This window comes from Numenius arquata, chromosome 26 (assembly GCF_964106895.1).
Source record: "Numenius arquata chromosome 26, bNumArq3.hap1.1, whole genome shotgun sequence".
NCBI lineage: Eukaryota > Metazoa > Chordata > Aves > Charadriiformes > Scolopacidae > Numenius > Numenius arquata.
Genome location: NC_133601.1, coordinates 3,643,275 through 3,670,455, shown reverse-complemented (window position 1 = coordinate 3,670,455; position 27,181 = coordinate 3,643,275). Strand labels below are relative to the sequence as shown.

The window sequence follows — 27,181 nt, the reverse complement described above, 5'->3', positions numbered from 1 at the left end:
TGAACTCACTTTTAGAGAAGTGGGGAAGTCTAATAAAAATATTTTTTTTCTTCTTCTGGACACCAAGATTCTCCTTTGTCATGCAGCTATTTTGAGGGTTTCCTCTTTGAAAGGGCCCAAGGCACAGAAATGGTCTCCATGCTTTGCCGTCAGGAGGGTTGCAGATTCATGGAAGGGGATTCAGGTGTTCAAGGTGCTTCTGATCTTCCAGTGAGCAGGGGCAATCACCTACAAGCTGATGTTCCACCACCACAGTCACCTACAAGTTGATGTTCCACCACCCCAGCTGTCTGTGGCTGCCCTCAAAGTTACTCCAAGGCCTCACTCCTCACCTGCCTCATCTCCAGGGGTCTGGAGGGCAATAAATCACACAACCCATCTTTCCCTCCCCTAGAGGCTTAGGCCATATAATAGCAAAAGCATTTCTACTTTGCATACAAGTCTTCAAGGGACAGGCTCTGAGCATAAATAAAATGTACAGTACTGATGAATTAAAGTCCTTAACACGTAAAAACATTTTGCTTTGCAAATCTAATTACCATTCTTGCCTGTTGGTGTTTTAAGTAGAGTTTTAAAATGTCAGGCACTTGGGACGGTTTGTTTGGGTTTTCAGGCTTTGTGTTGTTTCTTTGTTTTTCATGAGATGTTAATTTGTGGTAATTGTGTTATGTAGTCATAAGAGCCTGGCTCAGAAGAAGGGAATTATTGGTGTGTGTATTTTAGTAATAACAATTAGAGAAGCCAGGAAAAAAAATGAGACAGGAGAAAGAACATATTACTAAAATGCTCACGCACTTAGGAAGAAAGCTACAGCTTGTTGCTTTAAGGGAATAAAAATCTGTCTAGTATCTCTCAAACACCTATTTATCGGCATGCCATCGAGATACAAACTGTATACATTTCTACAGACAGGATTAATTTGAGGCAATTAATGGAAATAAAAGGAGAAATGGGCAGTGATTTTTGTTGTAGTAGTAGGCACATGGAAACTGTTAACTCCTTTTGTGATTTGAGGTTCTTAAGAGAAAGACCCATCAGGAGAGAAAAAATAAAGCACAGTTCTTTGTTGTTGGCATTATAGCAATACCTGGATATCTTAATTAGGAACACAGCGTGCTCTGTTCTGCTCAGGTCTGAATGAAAAGGCAGGTCCAACCCCACGTTGCTTAAGACATAGCGCAGCAGATGTGGAAAGGAGCAAACAGGAACATCAGGAGCAGGAATTGAGCTTAGCCCAGGCAAAAAGACAGCGTCTCACCATCTGTCTGGCCAAAACCATCAGCTTAGGAGAGAGGCTGGCAGGGCAACAGGTCGGCTTGGAAAAGGTTAAAGTAGTGGCTGCAGTGATCTTGCATAGGTATGACGCTGATTGTCTGATCTGTAGATTTGTGGACTTACGCTACAAATATCTCTTCCTCTGGAACATCCTGTGCTGGCCACTATACCACAGGCTCCTAAATTAGATGAAGCACTGATTTATTCTGGCATGGTAGTTTCTAGCCCTAAGAGAAAGGACCCAGTAACCTCAGCAGACAGGTTTCTGGAGCTTCAGCTATTGATTTTGAATTCAGGGGGCTTTGGATGTCATCTCTGCCCGTGCCAGTGCTGCCATCAGAAAGCTGCTCCCTGTAACACACTGCCAAAAGCTGCCGCCACATTTCTTTTAAAGTTGCTGACTTCTGCTGTCATCTGCTTGGGCACCTTCCATTTCAAGGGGATCTCAGACAAGATTTTTTCCTCCTGGAGAAACTGGCTGCCCATGGCTTGGATGGGAGTACTCTCCACCTGGCTGAAAACTGGCTGGAGGGCCGGGCCCAGAAAGTGGTGGTAAATGGAGTTAAATACAGTTGGCAACCGGTCATGAGTGGTGTCCCACAGGGCTTGGTGTTGGGGCCAGTTCTCTTTAACATCTTTATCAACGACCTGGATGAGGGGATTGAGTGCACCCTCAGTAAAGTTCACAGACGACACCAAGTTGGGTGGGAGTGTCCACCTGCTGGAGGGTAGAAAGGCTTTGCAGAGGGATCTGGACAGGATGGATGGATGGGCTGAGACCAATAGGATGAGGTTCAATAAGGCCAAGTGCCGGGTCCTGCACTTGGGTCACAACAACCCCATGCAGCACTACAGGCTGGGAGCAGAGTGGCTGGAGCTGCCTGGCGGAAAAAGACCTGGGGGTGTTGGTCGACTGTCGGCTGAACATGAGCCAGCAGTGTGCCCAGGTGGCCAAGAAGGCCAACAGCATCCTGGTCTGTATCAGGAACAGCGTGGTGAGAAGGACTCGGGATGTGATTGTCCCCCTGTACTGGGCACTGGGGAGGCCCCACCTCGAGTGCTGTGTCTAGTTTTGGGCCTCTCACCACAAAAAAGACCTTGAGGGGCTGGAGCATGTCCAGAGAAGGGCACCGGAGCTGGTGAGGGGTCTGGAGCACAAGTCTTGTGAGGAGAGGCTGAGGGAGCTGGTGGTGTTCAGCCTGGAGAAAAGGAGGCTGAGGGGAGACCTTCTCGCTCTCTCCAACTCCCTGAAAGGAGGGTGTAGCCGGGGGGGCCAGTCTCTTCTCCCAAGGAACAAGTGACAGGACTAGAGGAAAGGGCCTCAAGTTGCACCAGGGGAGGTTCAGATTGGATATTCGGAAGAATTTTGACACTGAAAGGGTTATTAAGCCTTGGAATGGGCTGCCCAGGAAAGTGGTTGAGGCACCATCCCTGGAGGTGTTCAAACGACGGGTTGACGTGGTGCTGGGGGACGTGGTTTAGTGATTATTTTTTTTTTTGTCACAGTTAGGTTGATGGTTGGACTAGATGATCTTGAAGATGATGAGTCTAAGAGTCTAAGAGTCTAAGAGTCTAAGAGTCTAAGAGTCTAAGAGTCTAAGAGTCTAAGAGTCTAAGAGTCTAAGAGTCTAAGAGTCTAAGAGTCTAAGAGTCTAAGAGTCTAAGAGTCTAAGAGTCTAAGAGTCTAAGAGTCTAAGAGTCTAAGAGTCTAAGAGTCTAAGAGTCTAAGAGTCTAAGAGTCTAAGAGTCTAAGAGTCTAAGAGTCTAAGAGTCTAAGAGTCTAAGAGTCTAAGAGTCTAAGAGTCTAAGAGTCTAAGAGTCTAAGAGTCTAAGAGTCTAAGAGTCTAAGAGTCTAAGAGTCTAAGAGTCTAAGAGTCTAAGAGTCTAAGAGTCTAAGAGTCTAAGAGTCTAAGAGTCTAAGAGTCTAAGAGTCTAAGAGTCTAAGATTCGGTGGTAGCAAATAATGGGTAAATATATGCCTATGGAAAGTCCAGTACCTCACTAAGACTACATCCTTTCCCTAAACAACTTTCTCTAACATTGCTACCAAACAGTTGGACATAGCAGTGGGTGACAAGTTTGGCATTTATGGTCCCAAAGTACCACAGGCTCCTTGTAGATAAGGCTCCATATATCAAATGTAACTCATCATTATGCTCTGAGCTGCTCGAAAGTTACTTGGACCAAAGCTGCTGTTTGAGCATGGTAGGGAGGTGGAGGTTTAGCGGAGATGACAGAATTGTGTACAACACCACAAGGCAGGAGAAATCTAGCATGGCCACGCAAGATGCCCTGAGCTTGGACAATCAGCCACCACTCACAGCAAGACAAGGTGACAAATAAAGCTCAAAGTGACTTCCAGCCCCCCTGGAATAAGAGAACATTTCTGAATAAAGACAGAATTTCTTCCCCAGGATTTTTCAGAGCCATGCTTCTCTAAAGTAGTCAAGGAATTTGCTGCTCTGCGTGTTTTGGATGGAAAAGAAAGCTTGTAGGCCCGTAGTGAATGCTGAGGCACAAGACCAGACCTAAATCTAGCTCAGATCTGGGAAAGATAAAGCAGCACACTGGTTTTATTTCTGTCACAGTGATGTTATACGGGCTGCAATCAGGACTGTTGTACAAAGAGCTGGATGCACCACACTAGATGCGTGCTGTCATGCCTAAGGAGAGTCCTGCCTTGCCAGGCAAAAGTTGGAAGGAGAAAGGGAAATGAAGTGAGATGCTTCAGCAAGAAAAATTAAGTTGGTGGCATGAAGGCAGGTGTTTCAGTGTGTTGGATCTCATTGCTTCTCACATGGAGGCAGGCAGCAGATAAAGACTGAAAAAACTCAGCACTGGTGAGGCCTCACCTCGAGGGCTGTGTTCAGTTCTGGGCCCCTCACGACAAGACAGACATTGAGGTGCTGGAGCGTGTCCAGAGGAGAGCCACCAAGCTGGTGAGGGGTCTGGAGAACAAGTCATATGAGGAGAGGCTGAGAGAACTGGGCATGTTCGGTTTGGAGAAGAGGAGGCTGAGGGGGGACCTCATCGCCCTCTACAACTCCCTGAAAGGAGGGTGTAGAGAGGTGGGTGTTGGCCTCTTCTCCCAAGGGAAGAATGACAGGAGCAGAGGAAATGGTCTGGAGTTGGGGCAGGGGAGGTTTAGATTAGATATTAGGAAGAATGACTTTACTGAGAGAGTGGTCAGGCACTGGAACAGCCTGCCCAGGGAGATGGTGGAGTCACCATCCCTGGAGGTATTTAAGAAACGTGTAGATGTGGCACTTCGGGGCATGCTCTAGTGCCCGAGATTGTTGGGTTTTTTTGTTGCATATGTATGGTTGGACTCGATCTCAAAGATCCCTTCCAACCATGAAGATTCTGTGAGGTATTTAAACAGCACATACCCAGATAGTTATGATATAGACACACCTTCAGTTCCCCCAAACTATTTTCCATATTAAAGAATAATGTCAAGCTAAAGCAGAGAAAAGTAGCATAAACTCTCACTAGAGGGAAGCAGCAGTAACATCATGGGAAATGACCCATCTCAACACAGGAGGTAAACAAGAAAGAAGCAGGAGGGACAAAAACTGAAGTAGGCACTCATCTCTGGATAGATTTGTTTCAGCAGTAGGTAAAAATCAATCTTCCTGAGGCTACAAAATAGCCCTGTCCTCTGTATGTGGTTAGACTTTATCAAATCATCCAGGTAATAAATCAAACCAGGAAATTCTTCATGAGTTACATAGAAATAAACCTTTAATAGCCTCTCTATATAATTAGGCAGCCTTCAGACCTGCAGCTGTGCACAAAATCCAGTGGCCCAAATCTTCATCTGTTGTGAGTTAAGAAAGTACCCTTAGCTTTAATGAAGCTGTCTTGATTTATGCAAAAGCATGGATCTTGTTTACCAAGCATTAGCCTATGCTTAAGTGATTTCAGAACATGGTGAAAAAGTCTCTATGGTTCCCAAGATGGAAAATTTTAGACACTTCTAATATTTGCACATCTCACCATTAAAGTGAGTATGAAATAAACTGGCAGATCTATCTTGCTTGAAAATTTCAGCCTTATTTGCCCAACACTTTTTTAACCCACGATTTGAATGCTCACTTTGAGTTCTCCAAATGACTTGGGTAATTTTCATCTTTACTTCATTTATCTAGTACATACAGATCTTTCCATCAATACATCACCCCTAGATTTAAACATCATTGTACTTGCAAAGGAGGCTGTTCAGGAGAAGTAAGTCATCAGTACTGAACACACACTGCTCATTCCAAGTCTCAGACCACACGTAGCAGTATCCTCTAAGGTCTCTATTCTCAATGCACACTGATTGTCTTCTCTGTATAAGCAGCTGCAGCCCAACAGCAACCATGTTGGGTTGATTTTTTTTTATTTTTTCTTTTTAAATACTCAGAAGTTTGCAATTTATCTTCAACTCAGCTGTGCTATAAGCTTCAGGCTGTCCCAGTCTTAAAAGACAGAGGAATGAGTCTGCTTCAAGTTTAATAGACAACATTTAATCTCTCTTGCCTTTGGGTGGGTTTTCTTTCTTACCCAAGCAGAAGCAAAACCTTTACTAAACCCCGAGGGATGACTTCTCAAAGCAGTACTTTCCACTACTTGCTGAATAGGTGGATAACTCTAATCATGTCAAAGCCTATAGCACCTCGGAGAAGTTATTCCGCTTCTGGTCCCAGACACAGGTTGTCTACATGGTCCAACTCTGAGATAAGCAGATTAACACTGGTATTTTATTAAATGGCATCGGACACACAAACAATGGGATGCTGGGCCTTTGTATGACATCCTTGTAATGAAAAGACAATGCTGGCCAAAAGCCAGGGTTTAAGGCTCTGATTTTAACAAAGCTAACAGATTAGAAAGGGCCAGAGGCTTAGAAAGGGCTGAGCAGCTGTGCATTGCCTGGAGCCCTCCCTTGGGAACCCTCTCATGCTAATGAGTATAATTTCCAACGCAGAAAGCATAGGATCTTATTTGTGTTGAATGCAATCTAGACAGAGTAGATACCACCCCTGCTCCAGAAGGATTGCAGTCCACATGAATAAAAGGGAGAGAGAAGCTTTATTTCCTCTACTTCACAGATAAGGAAGATACACTTGAAAATAGGCTTGCCAAAGATCACCAAAGAAGGTTGCAGTAGAAACAAGGTCCAGGACTCTTGTTCCTTCCACTGCCCGAGCTCTGCCTTTCTCTGCAGACCTTAACAGTGGAAAACCACATTGGGTGGGACCCTAGAGGCCATTTAGTCCTCTCTCAGTAGATAATGAAAGCTAAGTAAAACCCTGTGATGGATCTTTGCCTCATCTGTTCTTAAAAGATTCCAGTATCCATGGATATTCATTACCTCTACAGACAGTCTTTCACCTGTCTTCAGAGACACACACTTTGAGATTAAAGAGCTCCCCCTTTCCCAGCTCCACAGGTCACATTTTCTAGGCTTGTATCATTCCCACTGCTTTCTCCTGAACTTCCTGATTAGTCCAAGACTTTTAAATTGGACATGTAGAACTCCAGCATGGCTTGCCAGAGTACAAAGTATAAGTACAAAGATTGCTTCATAAAACTAAGATGTGACAGTCCTCCCGCCCTGTCCATCTTTACCTGATAGCACATTGTACTTAGTCTGAGGTCAGAAGGGTCACTCAACAGTTAGTGGTCTCTGCCTGTAGCAGTTCTTCACTGCAATGTTTTAATTTTTCTCTGAGGACTGTAGGAAAGAAAACCTACTGTCTGGCACTTTTCTGCTTCCCTCCACTTCAGAGAGCTGTCCTCTAACAAGGGTATTACTCATAGAGGAGCTGATACTTTGAGTACAGTGTTAATGACTGAAGCTGTGAATATAAATTTATTTCCATTGTGTATTTAAGAGCTTGGAACAAGCCACCAGAATGAAGAGGTCAAATGTACCAGTAGGAGAAACAAACCTGGGTGGGGTTCATCTCTCTTCCCTCCCCTGAGTCATTTAGACTCATTTTCCAATTGATGATTGAAATAGTTGCCTCATCTTAAGATAGGCATCTAAAGTATCTCTGCTGAATCATCCTCTTGAAGGGTCTTCAGTAACTCAAGCTTTGCTTTATTCATTTAGACTTCACTCTCTCCCAACACCCTTTGTTATCTGGGGAAGGACCGCGATACAGCATGACACTCCAGTCTGTGCAGGGGCTCAGTCTTAGCTCAAGTCCTCTCAGCAGCCTTGAAAACAAACTGCTACATCTACAGAGAGAGCAGCACAGGTGCCAAGAAAACTGTGGAGAAATGGCATCTGAGCATTTACAAATTGCCTCTCGGTTCTGCAGTTTGCAAGGTTCTCAGGATTAGTTTGAATTTTTTCCCCCTCCCCTTGCAAAATTGCTGGATCAGTAATTAAGGCTACTGAGAAGCCCCGCTCTGCATTCAGCCCTCCCCTGGGGCAACCTGAGCATCACTTGTAAACTTATCTCAGTTAAGGAAACACATGAATCCAATAAACAAACTTTTCCTCTCAGAGTTACTGCCCAGCAGCAGGAGGAGAGACTGTCCTGCAAGAACAGGCACATGGTTCATCTGCTTCCCTGTGGCTACAGGAATTAATTTCCTTTGGCTGTAAAATCCCAATCTGGGTTCTGCTCCCTTCCTTTCACTTCAGGACACCATTTTTTGTATTCATCTCTTCATCGTCAGCGACTTTTAAAGAGAAAAGGCAGTTAAAAGAGCGACAGGAAAGATCAACCTCACCTCAACAGCACACTCTGCTCAAGGCATTTCATACTCAACCCCCCACCTCCAGTTAGCTGTGCTGCCTACCCCAGTAATTTATCCCAGCGTGAAGATTGCATGGTCAGTGCGTCTGTCTCTCCTTGCTATTTTCTTCATGCCCAGTTTGCCTGGCAGGCAATTCTCCTTTTATATCACAAGAATCACTTGTTAGCCTATAAACAGGAGCTTGTTAGCTGGCTTCCACTTTCTGATCTCTGCAGGAGCTGGTAGTTTGCATGAGAGGAAAAAAAAAAAAAAAGATATTTTAAACACCACTTGTCATCAGATTAAGTGCTCTTTCTTTCTGAGCAATACGGGAATGGCAGGGAATTACGGTAATGGCAAGGATATTGCCTGCTACATCAGCAGAGCAGTAAAGTTACTGCTGCTCCTTGACAGTGTGGAGCTGAGCACTGCAACTGGGGAGGGATCCCTCCAGGGATGCTGGAGCCAAGCCCCTCGCAAGCGTTGGGAGACAGGGAATCAGCGCAACTGGGAGCCGTCAAAATACTAGTGGGGAAATAAAGGGAGAAAAGCAATGGATTTTCGGGCACAGAGTCCCATCCCTGCATGAAGAGAGGAGCCTGCTGTGTTGTGCTGTGAATCTCCTTTCCAGATGCTCAGAGGAGCTGTGCTGCCTTCTAGAGACTAAAGAGGTGAGTGTGGATTGGGGCAGGCACAAGGGTCCAGGGTACGCTCTTCCCCAAACCATCTCTCTCCACAGGCTGAGTACTATCTGGCTGGTTTTAAGCATGAATATCTGCCAGTCCTTTCTGCTGCATCTCCTTGACTTACTGGGAAGTTTTGCTTCATGTGCTTAAAAAAAAAAAAAAAATCAAGTCTGATCATTTCTTAACTTTCTAGCCCACTATCAACCCTATAACGATCACAGTTATAAAGGTTAGAGATACTGGATGCTATCTACAGTCACTTTTCATTGATGTGCTTAGTGAAAACTGTCCTTTTCCTTCTTGGGGTTATTCTTCTACTAGTTCCCTCTCGCAGGAAAGAAAATACAAAGATTGATTTCATTTCAGTGCACGGAAGGCAAATTCCCACCATGCAGTACCTTTTCATCTCCCCTCCCCCCTGCTTGTCAACTGGGAATTTCAGGGGTTCAGAGTTTTAAATGCCTTTGCCTGCGGGAAAACTCAGTTTTGAGATTCAGCTCCGTGACAGTTGTTGCTACTCAGTGTTTGAGTAAAGTGCCATCTGAGAGACCCAGTATTAGGACACTTAGAGAGTCCTACCTTATCTTGGATTTAACAGGAGTAGTCTCAGTGGTGATTTTTCACATGTCTGATCAGTGTTTTGGTTGGGACCACCATGTGCACATCTAGGTGCTGTGAAAGGCTTTCCAGCCCTCACTTGTAGCTTTCTCCTTCGTGCCCCCCGTGTCTCCGTTCCCAGGCTTATCCTCACTTTTCCATCTGATGTACCTTTTCTCCATATTTAGTCAGCTAAGGCTGAGCTTGGCTTCCAGATACTCTGAAACGTTGTGTCACTCAGTAGGGAACTTGTTCCTTACAACATCATCTGCTTGGCAGGAATTGCTTTTTCCTATAGATTTCTAAAATGGGCAGTTTAGCTGGGCTAAAGAGCAGTTCAGTGGGTAAAGGAGTCACTTCACAAAGAAATCTTAGACTAAATTCTGGACTTATAAATCTACTTCACAGTTTGTAGTCCTGAATTGTGTCCCACAGGTTTCTATCTCTCCTAGAGCTGGTGTCTGCAGGTGAAATGATAATTGGGATTGATTGCTACCCCTAAAGGCGAACCAACTGCTGCTGAGAACGTGGTCAGAAAAACTCAGGCAACAAAATCCACATTGGTCTCTTAGTTGCTGTTAAACAATACTGGGCTGAAAAAGGTTGGTTCCACTGGCTGGAGCCAGCCTGAGGAAGGCTCCCTAAAATAGCCTCCTGCTCTATTCTTATATGGGAACCATAGCAATAAGTGAACGTTGCTTTTGGAATCATATTGTTTTTGTCTTTGTCTCCTTCAGGGGGGTGACGATCTGCAAAGAGCACAACAGCGTACATCGTTGACACGGCAAACTTCACTCTCCCCTACAGAGCAAGCCAGAAACTGGTGTAAACAAACTTTAATTCGCAGTCCAGGAGCTCAAGTGACAACTGCTCCACAGCATGGAGAAGCTTTGACTGACTCTTCAGACCCTGAAGATGGGTAGCAGCAAGTATCTCAAACGACGTTGTTGAGCAAACACAGCAGCAGCCTCCTCCTTGTCAGGTTTCTAAGTCAGTTGTAAGGCAGAATCAGGACTAACACAACGTAATTAAATGCATCAGTCATTTTCTCTTGGGGGAAACCTAAACTTGGAATACTTATGTTAGCCAAATATTGAATCTTCCCAAAAAGGCAGAAATGATTTTAACCTGCAATTCCAATATTTCTCATCGTGTAATCCCAGAAAGTAAAATAAATAGCCTCTGTTTTGTGTAGCCTTGCTTCTGCACCCCAAGAAAAATGCAAAAGGAGTTAAATTTGGTTTGGAAATAGTGGCTATTAACTGTGTTATACCAGTAAAATCTTGGGGAGAAAGGTAGATTTTCTAATATGTTTCTGGATCCTTCTCATTGTTCCTGGTGCTGCACTTCTAAGATGTTCTTAAAAACTCTTTTCCCCAGCAAAGCCAGGCAAATGTTGCCTGTAAGACCCTCCGAGAATTGATCTCATCACTCTTTCTACCTGAAAAGGGAGTGAAGTACGACAGCCTCACATGAACATTATCAGCCCCTCACCATGGCTTTCCTCCCTGGAAACTCCTCTGACTGCTCCAACTGCACCCACTCTGTGGGGCCTGTGAACATTTCAAAGGCCATTTTACTAGGTGTTATTCTAGGGGGGCTGATAGTTTTTGGGGTTTTGGGTAATATTCTGGTTATCCTCTCTGTAGCCTGCCACAGGCATCTTCAGAGTGTTACCCACTACTATATAATTAACCTGGCTGTAGCTGACCTCCTCTTGACTTCCACTGTCCTGCCCTTCTCAGCCACTATGGAGATTTTGGGCTACTGGGCCTTTGGGAGAATCTTCTGCAACATCTGGGCAGCTGTTGATGTCCTTTGCTGCACTGCTTCCATTATGAGCCTCTGCATCATCTCCATAGACAGATACATCGGGGTGAGTTACCCACTGAGATACCCGAGCATAGTGACAGAGAAGAGAGGTCTCCTGGCGCTACTGTGCGTTTGGGCACTGTCTCTGGTTATATCGATTGGACCTCTTTTTGGCTGGAAGGAACCAGCACCAGAAGATGAGACCATCTGTCAAATCACCGAGGAGCCTGGCTACGTGTTATTCTCCGCTCTCGGCTCCTTCTACCTCCCCCTGACTATTATCTTGGTGATGTATTGCCGAGTGTATGTAGTGGCCAAAAGGGAAAACAAAGGTCTGACTTCTGGTCTGAAGACTGAGAGATCTCGTTCTGAGGAAGTGACCCTACGGATCCATCGTAAAAATGCCCCTGAAGCGAGTGGCTCAGCATCCAACCCCAAGAGCAAGCATCATTTCTCAGTCCGTCTCCTCAAGTTCTCCAGGGAAAAAAAGGCTGCCAAGACCCTGGGAATAGTTGTGGGATGCTTCGTTCTGTGCTGGCTTCCGTTTTTCGTAGTAATGCCTCTCGGTAAGTAAAGCAAAACCCTCTACCTTTTACAGCACCTTCCCTGGAGGGAGGGTTGTGTTTGTGCCTGTGTACAATAACGCACATCGGAAAATCCCTGAGGGAATAATTTTCTATTAGAAAGCTGTCAAAAATCAAAACATTCACCATTACAAAGCAGTGAACGTAAAAAATGAGTCTCAAATGAAGTAAACTATTTCTGGTTCAAAGAGAAGCACAAAATTCTGAAAATAATGGAAACTCTCTTTCCATCCAGAAAATACTCTTTCAGAACTAGAGCTGTTATTTCTGACCAGCTCTGCCATAGGAACAATATCTTCAGGGATGTGTGTGTTTATATCCAAGATCGCAGCCAGCTCTTCAGGTGGTATAAATATGTAAAAGGTCAAGATATAAATGCATGCAGGGTCAAAGTAACTGTTCACAGACTTGGGGCCAGACCTCCTGGAGTGCTCAGCACCTAATACTTCCCACTATAATGAAAAAAATCAGTTTCCTATCAGGAAATTCACACTATGAGATACCATACATTAATTACATTTTGAGTATTTTTTAATTTATCATATGACCGGTCAGAAGACAGCAGCGAGGATCCTTTAAACTGATTTTATACTTCTCTGGCTTGCATCTATTGTGGAAAACCCACTGAGCCCACTGGCCAAACACTGGCTACAACCATCATGCTGAATATGAATATTTATTCACCATTTTTAATTCTAAAGGGGAGGAAAGTCGGGGATTTGTTCTGCTTTACTATCACTGAAATATAAAGAAGTAATTAGAATTTTAATTAAACCTTGCTCAGTCACCTTTGATGTGATTTCAGGATTTAAAAGCAGAATACTAATTGCACACCTGTATCTGAGTGGGATGTATGTGACACATCACACTGAAGTTTGCTCTGCACCAGCTGTACTAAATATTAGATTTTGAAACATGGAACCTTAAATCTGTGAGTTGCTCAATTTCAGTAGCTTTTCTTACAGAAAGGGCTTATGCTGTACAGGAAAAATAAAGTAAAATTGTGTGGAAGTTTTAGCTAGTAACACAACAATGTGTGCTATTAAGGAAAAGAAAAACCAGCCTTACCTAAACATGAAAAGAAAGATTTTTGGATTTTCCTTTGAATTTTTTTTTTTTTTAAATCTTATAAAAAGCTGTTCTTTTTCAATTAACTTTTACTGGATTTACTACGATTACTAGGTTGTTTCATGAAAACTTGTTGCTAATGTTGCCACGTGAAAACTCCAAAACTAGAGAATCTTTTCTGTTGGCTAATACCGGGAAGGGTTGGAGTAAGAGATGGAGATGTTTCATAATGAGGAGCCCTGAAAGACCTGGCTCATGCTGTCCAGGGTGTCAGCATGTTGGAATGCTGGTTGCCAAGATGTTTGAAACATACCCAAAAAGGGTTTGCAAGAACACATTAAACACACTTCATGTGTAAACGTGGTTGCCCATACAGAGCTGTTGTTAATTAATATGCTTTGGATTTAAGAAAATTTCTGGATTCAAGAGTGGCTTTGCATCTTACTTTGATCCCTTATAAAGAAACTTTATTGAGGCTAGTTTCCCTATCTTTGTGGGGTTACTGAGTTATTTTTAAAGCATATAATAAGTCTTTCAAAACCTATTTGCTACTTCTGTTTAAAGACAAAAAAAACCCAAAACTGTTAAACAAGCAAGATGCGCTAAGTAATACGTCTTCAAAAGAACCCTAGGAAGCACATCTCGAGGCAGACTGTCCCACCAGCCTGAGACTGAGCCAGAGACTCACCCAGAGGTGATTGCATCCGGCCCTCTGCACCTACACCACACGGAACACTTTCTAAACGACAGTAACCATTTCCAGACCTATTCTGCAGACATGTGAAGGTAGGCACAGGGAGGAGAAGTGATCCTGCCAGGATCATGCAGCAGATTAGTGGCAGAGATCAGACTTTTCACATGTGCAGTCTACTCCGTTGCCAAACCCGCTGGCAATTGTGGAGTCCACAACACGGCTGGCTGGGCAGCAACAACTTTGTTGTGCAGAAGACCAGCTCTGCAGCTTTGTGGCCATGGGACAGCCCTATCAGAGGTCCCATCAGCCATCAGCTGCTGCAGATCACTTCAGTCACTTGCAGGAGTCAGAGCCTTTCAAAAGCAAGTTGTCCTCAATGAAGGTTGCCCATGAGACAGGCATTCTTAAACTACACCACACAAACCACTTCAGACAACGGGCGGGTGCTTACTACTCTATGCAACAGCAGTTCCCAAAGCATAAGTTTATTTTACTGTGATCTAGACCATCTTTGAGATCCCCACATCCGTTAACATCATTTCTACCAGCCAAGAACCACTTTAAAACAAGAAACACCAGATTTGTTAAAATGTTTAACAAATGGGGGTAGAAAATTTTGAGGTGTAGGTATGGGAATGGCAAGAGCAATAGAAAGATATCAAGCAGGGATATCAGCAGATGCTGCTGAAAATAACTGGAGAAAAAACTTGAGTATCCCTGCCACAAGACAATATCTTAATTGAAATCAGCATGTAAAGTTGCCAGCTGCAATCTATGCAAGTAACATCTTCCTTACCTTCTTAGATGGATGGAGTTTCATTCCAGGCAAAGGGTCTGTGCAAAGGCTTTCGGTCCAAGAATCCAATACACCTTCCTCTCACTTGGCTTTGATGTTTGTGGAGTAAGCCAGGGAATAATAATCCTGTCGCATGAAAAGAACTGAGGTTACAGTTTGTTCTTTCTCTGCATGCTGGAGTGCAAACCCACCCTTCACAAAACTTCTGTACCATGAGAGTGTCAAAACAGCTGGTTTCCCCTGGAAGAAGCCAGGTTTTCTTTCCTGGATGCACTTTTTCTCCCTCTCTAGAGGTGACCAGTGAATGCACTCCTAGTCTCAAAGCTTTCCTGTAAAACCTTCTTCAAACTCAACATATCTTCACATCATATTGTTTCACAAAACTTTACAAGTCAAAGCTCAACTGCATCCCAACTGGATCCCCACTCTTTGTATTCCCCTAATTAAATCTCAGTTCTTCTGGAGACACATAGTATTCCTACTGCAGGGAGAGGTCCTTTTCTGTGATAGCTTAGGGAAGACTTAGACCACCTGAAATGCAGGGTAAGAGGCAGCAATCAGGACCTCAACAGCAGTTTAAACAGAGCCAGCTGGAGCTATGAGGTCCTTTGTCTATGTCCATTACCCTCTATATATGACACATGCTGTGGGTGAGCTCAAATTCTGTCTCTGCTCCACAGCAGTCAGAGTCTGACAGTGTAAAGTGCTTTTCATTCTGCAGACCTTCCTTTGAACTGCTATTACACAAAATAAACTGTAAACCCATTGCCGAATTAACTTTATTGGTGGAATTCCGCACAGACTCTTCCTATAAATGTCATTGCCTCAGAGCAATCACGTCCAGCACTTTAGCCCTAGTAATAGGTTGTAAAGAAAGACTGATGTCCATGTACATCTACAGCTCTCTGCAATTGCTTCCCAAGGAGAAGATTTCCAGATATCCCCACCAAACTTTCCTCATTCTACACTAAGCATCTACCTTTCTATAAGTATACAAGGGATATATTCAACAAAAGGAAATGTTTATCTTCTGAATAGATTACTTGCCTGTTTAGGAGCTCTAAGCATTTTCACTGACTGCCATTTGTTTAGGACAGGCTGATGCTTGCTCTGAGCAGACTATGAGAGCATCCTGCTCCATCCAGGTAGTCTATTATTCAGCTCTTCAGAGAAGGGAGCTGGAAAGGAAGTTTACCTGTCCACTTTAGGGCTACTGCTCTCACATATTGTCTTCTATGCCTGTTCCATCATCTCCTTAATCTCTTCTTTCTCTTCTGCAACACCATTCTCTCTTAATCACCATATTCCCAACTGCTAATCAGTTATGAGTGACTTAAGCTTTCTTACTTAGCATGCCCTCATGTTAACTTACATGGCAAGAATAGCTTCAAAAGCTTTTTAGTATTGACCTTCACACTTTTGTTACCCCATGCTTGGCTCCTTTCTCAAAACATGACTGCTCTAAAGAACTCCATTTAAATGGCGAGGAGGAGCACAAGCCAAGGATTACAGCCCATGCACTCCTTTACGTGAACAAGGATACACTGCTTTACTGAAGGGAATTTAGGTCTACGATCTAGCAGGCAATAGAGCTGCATTTTTGCTCTCTCCATTAGTCAAAGCCTTCTTATCACACACTTTCTTTTTTCCAAGTAAGCTATGAAGTGAAACTCTACTTCTCTCCCCGAAGTTCTCTAAGATCTCGTTTGACATAATGCCAAAGTTCTTTAAGATCTTGGGGCAAAACAAATGCCATGAAGTAAGCAATATTGTTTTTCAAATTGGAGCAAACATATTCTCTTTGGCACCCAAGAAAACAGGGATAACTTGAAGCTGAACTGGAAACCTGAGAACAGGCTCCCAAAGGAACCTGAATGTCAAGAAGCAGCAAGAGCAGGTCTGCTCCATGAGGGAAGACAACCCAGGAGAAGAGGGTGACAACAGCGCAGGCACGAGTCCTACCCTCCCCAAAAGCATGCACAACTGTACCTGAGCAGAAGCAGGCAGAGGTAGCATCTATAACAGGTTAAGAGGATGGTCCAGTAATCACAAAACAACAAATCAGAGCCAGGAAAGAACAAACATGAGCTTGCCTACATCACTCAAAGAGGGTGAAGGAGAAGAGCCTGACCTTTTATGCAGTTCCTTGGCCAATGGGCAGAGGGTCTGGTGGTAGATGCCACAGATGAGGCTCACCTGGGCAATTAAGGCTTGTTGGGCTCTGGCACTCTGCAATGACAGCATGTTTTCTTCCATTTCTGTTTATTTTCCTTTTCTCTTGCAATTGCTAGAAAGGGATATAGACAGATATAGAAAGAAATACTCAGAGCTAGACGAGTCCAGAAATTCAGTGCATGCCCATAGTGATGTAACCTCATCCCCAGCATCACCTGGGCAAGTGGTGTCTTCCTGTATCTGGAAGACACTTAAGGGTTGCCCTGGGAATTTTTCAGAAGGTTCATTTTTCAACAACACAGATGACAGTGCTTGGAGGTTGTTTTGAGGTGAAACATGCACAGAACTGACAGGGGAAAAAAAAAAAAAAAAAGGCTGGGATATTACAAAAATGGTCCTAAGTTGAGATTGATTGTTCATCTTAAGAAACCTTTAGAAGCAAACAAACTCACAGATCTTTGTTGTCACTTGCTGTGGCAAGCTGGCTTAAACCTATCTGGTTGTAGATGTTGAGTTCAGAAGCAGAAAGAAGAAAAAAGGGAAAATCTGAGCCAGGATGTCACAGGGGAAAAAACAATCCAGACTACTAAACTGGGCAAGGGAGAGGAAAGCTTTTCGCGTTTGTCAATCATTCTCATGATGAAGAGAGCAGAAAAGAGGATATGCTGGAGGGTATTTATATTTGTAGTAGAGTAGTAAATTAGCCTTGTGAGCTGACACAAACACCGTCAAGGGAATCCTCTAATCCTGTCTACGTGCCTGTCTGCAGCTGGTTTCTAATTACTATTTTGTGGCTGTTTTTTAAACGGAGTCAAAGAGAGTGGCTCTCTACTTTCACTAGAGGTAAACCAGAAAAATGAAGTGCATTTTTCTATCTCTGCCATTGATGCAATATCTCAGGAGGTCACAAGGTGAGGAGTAGGAACATGCACCAGTGTTTGGAAGTTGGTGGATTTGTTCCTGTGTTTTCCTGTGAGGTTTGCATTTGTTGTACCACTTGCTATATATTTCACTAAGGTGGCTGATTTAGCTATGGCACCTCCCTTGGGCTCCAGAGGCTTGAGTTCAGAGTCAGTCCACTCAGCTCTAAATGGGAAACTTATTTTTGGGAAGGGAAAGGTGGCCAGACATGACAGAAAAGCTGCAGTTGTTTCTATGTTATCAGATACAGAAATTCATTTACCTTAATCACACCACTGAGGCATGATTGACCTGTCCTCCTCTATGTTGCAATGCTGGGACAACACAAAGTAATTTTTATGTCTGTTAAGGTACGGTATTTCCCAAAGGCTGTGCTTCAGGGACCCATCCAATTTTTGGTACCAGTGAAAAACATATCAGATATAGCTTTATGGCCTCTTGCTCTTTTCAAGATCATCTGAGACTAAACTCAACATGTTCTCCAGCCGGAACACGTTCAGATCAACTCCCACGGGTTCTGAATAAGCCATCCTGCATCCCACCCACTTATTGTCAAAGTAACTGGGCTTCGGACCATGTTCCTTTGTCAATGTGAACCAGAATATGACAGAGTTGGGTCAAGGAAGTAAAGCTGGAGTCTCTGCTTCACCCATGTCTTATCACAGCAGGAGTTCGAATACCTGCTACTCTCTTGAAGTTTATACTCTACAGTTCACTCTATTCCCTACCTGCTGACTCCTGCAGATAGTGGTGTTTTAATAAGGAAAATCTCAGAGTAACACATGGAATCCACTAGCGTGAGACACTGAGAGCAGTTCAAACATGGTTTTTAGGGGCTTTTCGGGACACAAAAAGGCAGTGCTTGGGATTCATCCACCCCCCTTGGTTTATGCAGTGGTATCACGGGAAGTGCCAGGGTGTGAAATACAGCAATGAGATGGGATCCCTCAGGAACAGCTTAACCGTGGGTGCTGAACAGAAAGTCACCCATTTCCTGTAGAATCGAGAGAATTTTGATTGACGATACTGAAGCAATGGGTAGTACTGTCTTATCCTGTGAAGGGAGTGTTAAAGAGAAGGTGTATATGTTTACAAATAGGTTTGCTGATGAGGAAAATAAGGAAGAGAAAGCAAAAGTTTTCCTGGGAAGCAGAACTGTGTAGAATTGCACCAGCCTTCCAGGGAATCACTACCCTGGCATTCCCCCATACAGAAGGTAAATAGCTTAACTCCTTTCACCTCTTTTCTTCTTCAGAATTTTCTTCTTTAGAATCACCTCTTTTCTTCTTTAGAATTGGACAGATGGTCTCATAGTAGTAAATATAAGCACAGGATCTTCCTGCCTCTCCTACTACTTTACTTAGAGGGCAGAGAGGGCAAACAGCCCATGCACTCCCTCGACATCGTCATGGCTGGGTTGTCCAGATATTCAGAGAAACAAGGATCTGAACCCCCTTTCTTTTCATTGTTCAGCTGATAATAATATAATAAAATAGAATAAAAGCTGTGACAACCTAACCCTCAATATAGTTTTCATATGAGAAAACGCTGAACTCCAGCCATGAAGGAAATATTTGTGCTATGTTCCCCACACTAACATTTCAGTGTTTTCCCTCAGTGACAAAAAGAAAAAAAGACATTAAGGGGAAAAAAAACAAACAAAACAGAATTAAGGCCCAGCTCATTCTCTGGAGCACAGGTCAGGCAGAAGAAGAGTGTTTACAATCCTTGAGTCATGGAGCATCAGTCTGTGTGTCTGTTAAGCCACTGAATGGGGAGAAAATAAGCCATGAAGAAAAACAGCCAAGATATTTCCTTGGCAAGTTTGTTTTTTTTGGTTTTGGTTGTTGTTTTTTTTTTTTTTTGCTAATCACAAAGGGTATTTTTCATAAACACAGACTGGAAAGGCTTTGTTGGTCTAGGTTGATAACTCAGCTACACCGAAGCCAATGGCAAAGATCCCACTGACATCCCTGTGGCCAACATTTCTCCACCGTTACCGAGTCCTGAAACGTTGTGTCCCACTGACTCATAATACAGCAAAGCAGTGGAAGGAATTGGTGATATTAATAGCCATTTACACTGAAAAACGAGAGAGACAAAGCAGAATCAGTTGTGCTGTTTCGTGATTCACATCTCTGGCTCTTCTCCATGCACTACCTGTCAGAGAAGGCTCCTCCTTGCCTTCAAAATGTTCCTGCTTTGTGTAGTCACCACTTTCAAGCCCCTGAAGCAAATGAACCAAGAATGTAATTTTTTCCCTCGCTCTCAAACGTCACGGCACAATTTAGGATTTGTTAGTGATCAAAAGGCGATGAGTGATTCTCCCACCCCACCCAGCAAATGTCAGGATTTGTTTTCAATTTGGATACATAAGGGGAGAGGCTCAGCTCCTGCTGGAGAAGATAATTCCTGTTTGCCAACCCCAAGGATTCCAAAATCACGACTGACAGCCAGAGAGTGACAAACTCGTGAGACAGGCTGAGATAGACTCATCTTCTCAAACCGTTCTCTGAACCACCTGCTTGGGTTCTTTTAATTTTTAGAGGAAAGCGAAGATTTTGATGTAAGTGCATGACTCCGAGAGCGAGGGCTTCGGGACGATTATCAAATATCTTAAAAATGTGAGCAACAAGATCCAGAATCATTCCACTGCAGCAACAGCACGGGAGCTGGTATTTCAATGACAATGAAATTGATTTGTAAAACAATGTGATTATTTGGGTTTACATGGGTAACAAAACCTCAGTTTACCTTCCCATGGTTTTTTATCAGCTTTCTAAATCTGCAGCAGCCCACAGCGAATCTGGAAATAGTTGCTTGCTGAGATGTTTGCTCTTTGCCAGAAATATCATCCATCGTAAGTGGGTACAATATGAAACAGAGCATAAATTAGGTCTGAAAAAATCCAAATAATCAGAGCATCGTTCCCAGATTGACCCATTCCTGCTCCCTGGCCTTTCTCCCCCCTCACCTGTGTCCAAACACCCACACCTTCCTGATGCCTCAGAGATCTGGATTCGGGCCCTTGAGAAGAGAAACAAACTCTTGCTCCTCCTTCTACATCTGTTTATTGTGGGTCAGGGACATCTAGGCACAAAGATATTCCTTTTCCACCTGAATCAGCCACAAAATTCCAGGCCCTGAGACAGGCACAGCTGTGAAGGTGCAAGACTTGCCAGATGCAGGCTCTGACCCTTCCTCACGTCTATGAACTGCTGCTCTTCATTTGTTAGGTTAATTTGATTGTACGAAACCCAGAAGCATTTCCTACTGTTCAAGGGTTCTTTGGTCCCATTTTTTGTTCCCACAGAAAATACTTTCCATACGGGAGCAGCAGGGTGAGACGTGCTGGGAGAGCATATACGGAGCACAGCTGTTGTGTGTCTGCAGCAATACATATATATATATATATAAATATACTTTCCAGAGTGTGGTTTGTGTCTTGACCCGAGGTGCAGTATAGAATGCCAGCCTTATGGAATAAAGTTCAGGGCTAAGACTGAGCTTGGGAACACAAGATACACCACATTTATCAATGTTTGCAGAGCAGGCTGCCTCAGGAGAGATCCAGGGTGCCCCTGGTACAGAGTTAATCCGTGTGGGGACATCGGTCCTCCTCCGTGCTTCATCCTCGGGGTCTTTAGGGCAATTACTCTGGAATAGCTGCTGCCCTCTGGCTTGACCCCTTTAGGGCAGATCCCAGGACCTGAGGTTTAAGTTTTGCCTCCCACCATCCCTGTTTCCAGTTCACTGTGGTTCCAGAGGCATATTTCCTATACGTCAGAGGCAAGAGATGCCAGGATTTTTGTTTGACTTCTGTGCAAGGTTTAACATAGGTACTTCTCCTGATTCCCTGGGACACTTCAAGCTCTGATAACGTAATGCTAAAAAATACCGTCTGGTTCTCTACTCACAAGGTGCACAGACACTGCTGTCATCTTCTGAGTGAAATCTGTAACATACAGCATAAAAGGGGCAGGGGGGGAAAGTAGTGAACCTAAACACAGCTGCAAGATCCAGTGGCAGAGATGGATTTTAACACCACGATGGGTCTGTGGGTCATAAAAATGCATGGCATCTTCTTCCCATGGTGCTGACAGAGAGAATGCAAGAGCGAACAAATAACACAAGTCTCTGTAGTCTGGCAGCTTCTAAATCCCTCTCTGCTGTCCATCAGTGAAACGACGCACACCATCAGCACTGGGTTTTAAACAACCTATAATCACGCAGCTCTGTAACTTCTGACAAATGACAAAGTCAAATTACATCTTTGTGACTGAATTGGCACTTACTCACCAGGAGGTACATGGAAAACTTATCTCTCAGATCTGAAGAAACTTTGAGTTGACAAACAGGAAAATAAATGGCGAGGGAAGGGAACGCAATCCTGACATTTTCAGGGGTGAGTGATGAAACGCTTAATGGCAAAGGATCTCAGGAGGCTAATAGTACATTTTATTTTATTTAATTTTCATACAACAAGCAATTGAATTGTGCTACTGACACTTGAGAGCCCTCAACCTTTTGAAAACAAAGCAGGAATTCAAGCATCATTTAGTCAATCTGCAATTCAAAGGCAGTAAAAGATCAGTTGAAGTTTACTGTTCTTCCAGCACAGACCGGGGAGACAATGGAAGATGAAGCCCCTAAACTGTAATCAGTTTTGCCGCTATTTACGATTTTATTTCTGACGGCGTATCAGGGAAGACATTAAGGCATGTAAATAGGATACAGAATAAGTTTTAATAAAGCAAACTTTTCACTTCTCAGCTGCTGCTCACTATCCAGCTCTATTAGAGGATACCTGCATGGCAGCACCATATTAATCTATGATTACACCAAGTCAAGAGTGAGAGACTTGGAAAAACTTGCTCTGGAGAATTTGGTGCTATAATAAATAATAATAATAATAATTCTGTTTTCTCAGTCCTGGCTGCTAGTAGGCAAGTGTCCAAACCCGAGCTGACACTAGTTGGCAGCTGTCAAGCTGACCTGTTACCAACGGCCAAGGATTGACTGGGCATGGACTCTGAACTGCTCACCTCAGTTCCACCTGGTTTCTCTGTACCATGTTTAATCTCATGCTTTATTACAGTCATTGTCAGGGGAAAAACCAAAACCAAAACCAAAACCAAACCAAAACAAAACCAAAAAAAACCCCAAACTCACAAAACCTGTTTTATTTCTACTCTGAACTCAATTGACTTGAGATGTCAGCCACTGCCCGGTTTGATGTTTCAGCCCACAGAACACTTTATCACCAGGCTCAGCAGCACTGTGTGGAAATGACCAAATCCATCGACCACTGATATTAATCACGGCAGCAACATCACTGAATATTAAAGGCTTGGAAGAAAAGAATGCATTCTTAGTATTCTGTGGGGAGGGATGTGGTTCCCCAAGGGCTGGGAGAATATATTTTTCCCCTTTTGCCAGATACTCAGGTAGCCAAGAGAAAAGATTAGGCCAAGTTTCTGAACTACAGAGGTAACTAGGTGTCTACAGCAGAAGGGCTCTGCTTTCTGAGGCCTTTTGAATAGGACATTGCACTTCTACAGAGGCACTAAGCAAATGCTAACATGTCAGTAGTTCCTCACAGCAGCCTGCAATGCACAGAAGGATTTTGCTCATTAGACAGAGAAGGTGCAGGAGGTTAAATATTTTTTTGCACCCTACCCAATAATTCAGTGGCTCAAGGCTTAGACAGGCTGATCTTGATTTATATTGCTCTGGAAGTTGACTAAGCTGTCAACATAAGTAAGAAGAGGGTCCAAATAATTTCTACTTTGATTTTACATCTAGCTCTGTTACATTTTGGGTCCACTGACTATCAGTTCTGCCTTAGCCCTTCCAAGATGCTACTAACAACGTTTCTTCCTATTGGTGTTTGTCCTGTTCCATTCACAGGACAACACATGGTTATAACGAAGCCTGTAGGCAGAGCTTTAGCTTGTCTAAACTTATGAACCATCCCTCATCAGCACAATGGCAGAGCAAAGGCACTGTCCTAACGCCCAGGTTTAATCCACCACTGGAAAGAAAGTGTTAAAACCAGCATGTGATGGGGTCTACAGATAGCAAAATCTGCATGCTTTTAAAACTACGGCGCTTTCTTTTCACTGTGTGTTGTTCCAAGGCAACAAGTCTCTACACTGATGAACCAAAAAAGGTTACATTAATAAATTAGCATGCAGATCCCCACCCCAAAAAAAGAGCAGGAGACAGACTCCGACACGGGCTATTTTCTATTTTTAACAGACTTTGGCAAGGCACTAGCATTCCATTTAGAGTGAGCCAGAAGTTGCAGCAAACAGGAATTGTTATTGTTTACCCATTTTTACACTCAGCCTCACACAGTTGATTTCCTAAACCAAGATTTGTTTCACCTTTTGTCTGAACACAGAATGGGAAAGCAGCAGATATGCTGCAATTAAATGAGGAAATAAAGAAAAAAATTGAGCGCGATTTGAGCATTTAGAAGCCTTTTGTTATTTTTCATCTGCCAGCAACTTTAGCCAGAACGTTCTTTGAGAATGTTATTTAGTTGTTTTTCACTAAAGAAAAGAAGCATTCATTTACTGAGAAAAATTCTAGGCTGTGGACATGCCTGCTCACTCATGCTGAACTGCAAAACAGCGTTTGCTTTCTTTAGCACAGCATTTGTGGTCTTAAAAACTGGTTGGTATTGAAACTTATAGTGAAACTGCTCTACCAGCTAGCTTGGAGCAAGGCAGAAGCAACCACGGAGGCAGCGAGACCGGTGCTTGGTGCCTGGGATGTAACTGGGGCTGGAAAAAGAGGTTCAGCTGCTCCGGTACAAAGAGCGAGCTCCTGTGGCTTGTTCTGCACTGCCTTTGGGTATCGCTTCCCTCCTGCTCCACCACAGACCAGATGGCCTGGGTCTTCGGGGACTTCTCCCAGGTCAGGGATAACTGGGGGGCTGCTCACCCTGGCACCCCTCCTCTCCCTTCCCCGACGGCAGTGTGTCCTCTGGGCCCACCAGCTCCACGCAGAGGGTTGGAGCTGGTGCCACGGCGAGAAGACCTCGCTTGGCGTTTCACGGCAGAGACCATGTTCAGCAGAACGAGCAAGTCATTAATCACCCTGCACTATTTGCGTCTCCAGTGCAGGCAATATTTTGATAGGTTCTCACACAGGCAAAAAACACCCTGAGAATTCCGCTCGGGCTTCTGCTGCTTGAAAGCATTTGCTGCACTTGCTGTAGGCTTTGTTTGACAAAGATGGGGAGAAAAAGATTGAAACCGAAGTTCAGCAGCTCTCAGAATGAAATTAGAACACCCTCTAATTGCATTATTAGCTTTTCCTTAGTCAGGGGAGGTCCAACTAGCGGATCGATCCCTGTAAAGCTGAGGAGCTGCTTACAGACATAGTTGAACTGCAGAGGATGACGAATGTATTGATGCTTAAATCTTCCACAGTATTTCTTTCAACAAGCACATGCTTACGATTTTTCCAGGGGCCAGCAGGAAGACGAGCATTTGTCAGTGCTAAAAGTTCTGTTTATTATAGACTTGACTACAAAGTCCAAAAGAAGCCAATTATGTTTTCTGGGAAACTGTTTTTCTTCCTGTGCCCAGACTAATTACTGACACTTGTGTGATAGAACCACTTTTTTTTCCTTTTTTCTGTTTTCTTTCTTTTAAAGGAGGCAAGTAAGAAACAGCTTTTCCCCTTGACAACATATGGCAAATATTTTTCTCTGGTTCTAAATTAATTTTGCAAAATTGATTTTAGAAGAGCTGTTAGCACATTCCCACCCCAGCATCACACTGAGTTTAGTTTTCTGGTTCATTCACATTCAGACAATATTGTTTTTATCTCTAAACAAAGAGAAGTACCAAATAAGAGAATTACAGGATCTTGTTACAATGGACACTTTCCAGTGTCATTCAAGAAAAACAACAAATTTCTAAACAATTCTCCGTAAGCAGCAGTGTTGACTCCTTGACATCTTAAATATCTCTGTAGCTTTATAATAACACCTCTCAATGAGCAAATTGCTTAAGCATTTACTGACATCCTATTGAAATCATTTAAAGTTGAAAACTTGCTTATACAAGCACTAAGGAGCTCAAGTTGTACTTAAACAAAAAAAACAAAGGAGAAATGTTCCCAAGATTTTAAATCAGCAGATAACTCACCGTTAAATCCTATGTTATCATATATCAAAGTCTATTTTTTTAAAAGGATATTAGTAACGTTGTTTAATTTTCAATTCACATGGTCACTTGTAGCTGACTTGTTTTGCTAAGACAGTGAGGACTAATGAATGCACAATTTATGGCTCTGCCACTGATACACTGACTAAGCTTCATCAAAAGATTTCAAATTTTTTGAATGTTATCCTGCCTTTTATAGAATAAAAAGTCCCATAGTACTTTCCTTACTAAGGAGCCATCTAAGTTCTTGCTCTTTGAATCGTGTCTGGGAGGTAACTTTGCAAGTATATATCAGTGTATATATATTCTGGCTGCCCATGAGACCCTCTCAGTGTTCACTGATGTAAGAAGGAACCTTTCCTTTAACTTCTCTGAATTTTAAACGCCTTCTATGAGACAGAAAATCGTGACAGAAAAACATTTCTAAAGGTTTCAAGGGAAAATGAGCACTCAATACCTATCATTTTTAAGACATTTAGCTGGAATGCAGTCAACTCGGTAATCCTACTTTTCACTTACTCTGACTTCTGAAACGATGTGATTTTCTTGCCATTTGAAACCCCTTCTGATGACCTCCTAGATATGACTCTTATTTGGCTAACTAATCTTGAATTAGAAGTCCCTGAGGAAGCAATTTTCCTCTATCACTTGATTCCAGTCCTCTTGCTTGCCTCTCTGGCTGTAAATGGGAATACAACGCTTGTATAATAAAGTAGATGTCTTGAATTGACTTGTGATAGAACAGGCATGTAATTGTACAACGCCATACCTTCTGAAAGACTTATTCCTGCAGGAATTGTGCTTTGAGTCATAGATTTTCCAAGAAAGAACAGAATCTTATTTATTTTTTCCAATGTTTAAGTTTCTTTGGTTACCTGCAATTTCTCACTGCCTCTGCCTTAACACTGTGTATTTTCCATTTTAGGTTCTTTCTTTCCTGCTATCAAACCCCCGGACACACTTTTTAAAATAACATTTTGGCTTGGATATTTAAACAGCTGCATCAACCCCATAATCTATCCGTGCTCGAGTCAAGAGTTTAAGAAAGCGTTCCAAAATGTCCTGAGAGCGCAGTGCCTCCCAAGGAAGGAGGCAAGAAAGAAGCAATCCCCAAGTTTCAACCTCAACCATCCCACTAGCCAAAGCCTGGAGAGCGGCAAAGGTGTGGTTCGTATCCCTGTCGGCTCGGGAGAAACCTTCTATAAGATTTCCAAGTCGGATGGGGTCTGCGAATGGAAGATATTCTCCGCTGTGCAAAGCATGCCTGCAAAAAATGCGGTTTCTAAAGACTGTACTGCTGCCAAAGTGAAAAGTAAAGGTTTCCTCCAGGAATGCTGCTGTGCGGGCACATCACGGAACCTTGTCCATGAAAACTGTAAAGTGCCAACCATTAAAATACACACCATCTCCCTCACTGAGAATGGGGAGGACGTCTAAGGGACAGAAGCAGCACAGGCTGCCAAATGCGTGGCTCTTCTAATGGGACGTTGCTCTTCTTATTGGGAAGTAGAAGTAGATGCCACCACAGTTGAAGGGATCTGGGAGAAACAAATAGCATACTGTAAAGCAGGGTGAAAGCCTTTGAGATGTGGTGTCTTTGAGTGCTGGTAGTCTGAACGAAACCATTTAAAGACAGTGAATGGCTTCAGCAG

The 27,181-nt window shown here is 43.3% G+C and overlaps 1 protein-coding gene across 1 annotated transcript; it reads left to right on the top strand.

Annotated features, from left to right (window-relative positions):
- Nucleotides 1–10,791: 10,791 nt before the first annotated feature.
- ADRA1A (adrenoceptor alpha 1A) lies at nucleotides 10,792–26,966 on the top strand. The gene is made up of 2 exons (XM_074164196.1): nucleotides 10,792–11,674; nucleotides 26,455–26,966. Exons 1-2 carry the CDS (start codon nucleotides 10,792–10,794, stop codon nucleotides 26,964–26,966), a joined length of 1,395 nt encoding a protein of 464 aa, XP_074020297.1.
- Nucleotides 26,967–27,181: the final 215 nt, after the last annotated feature.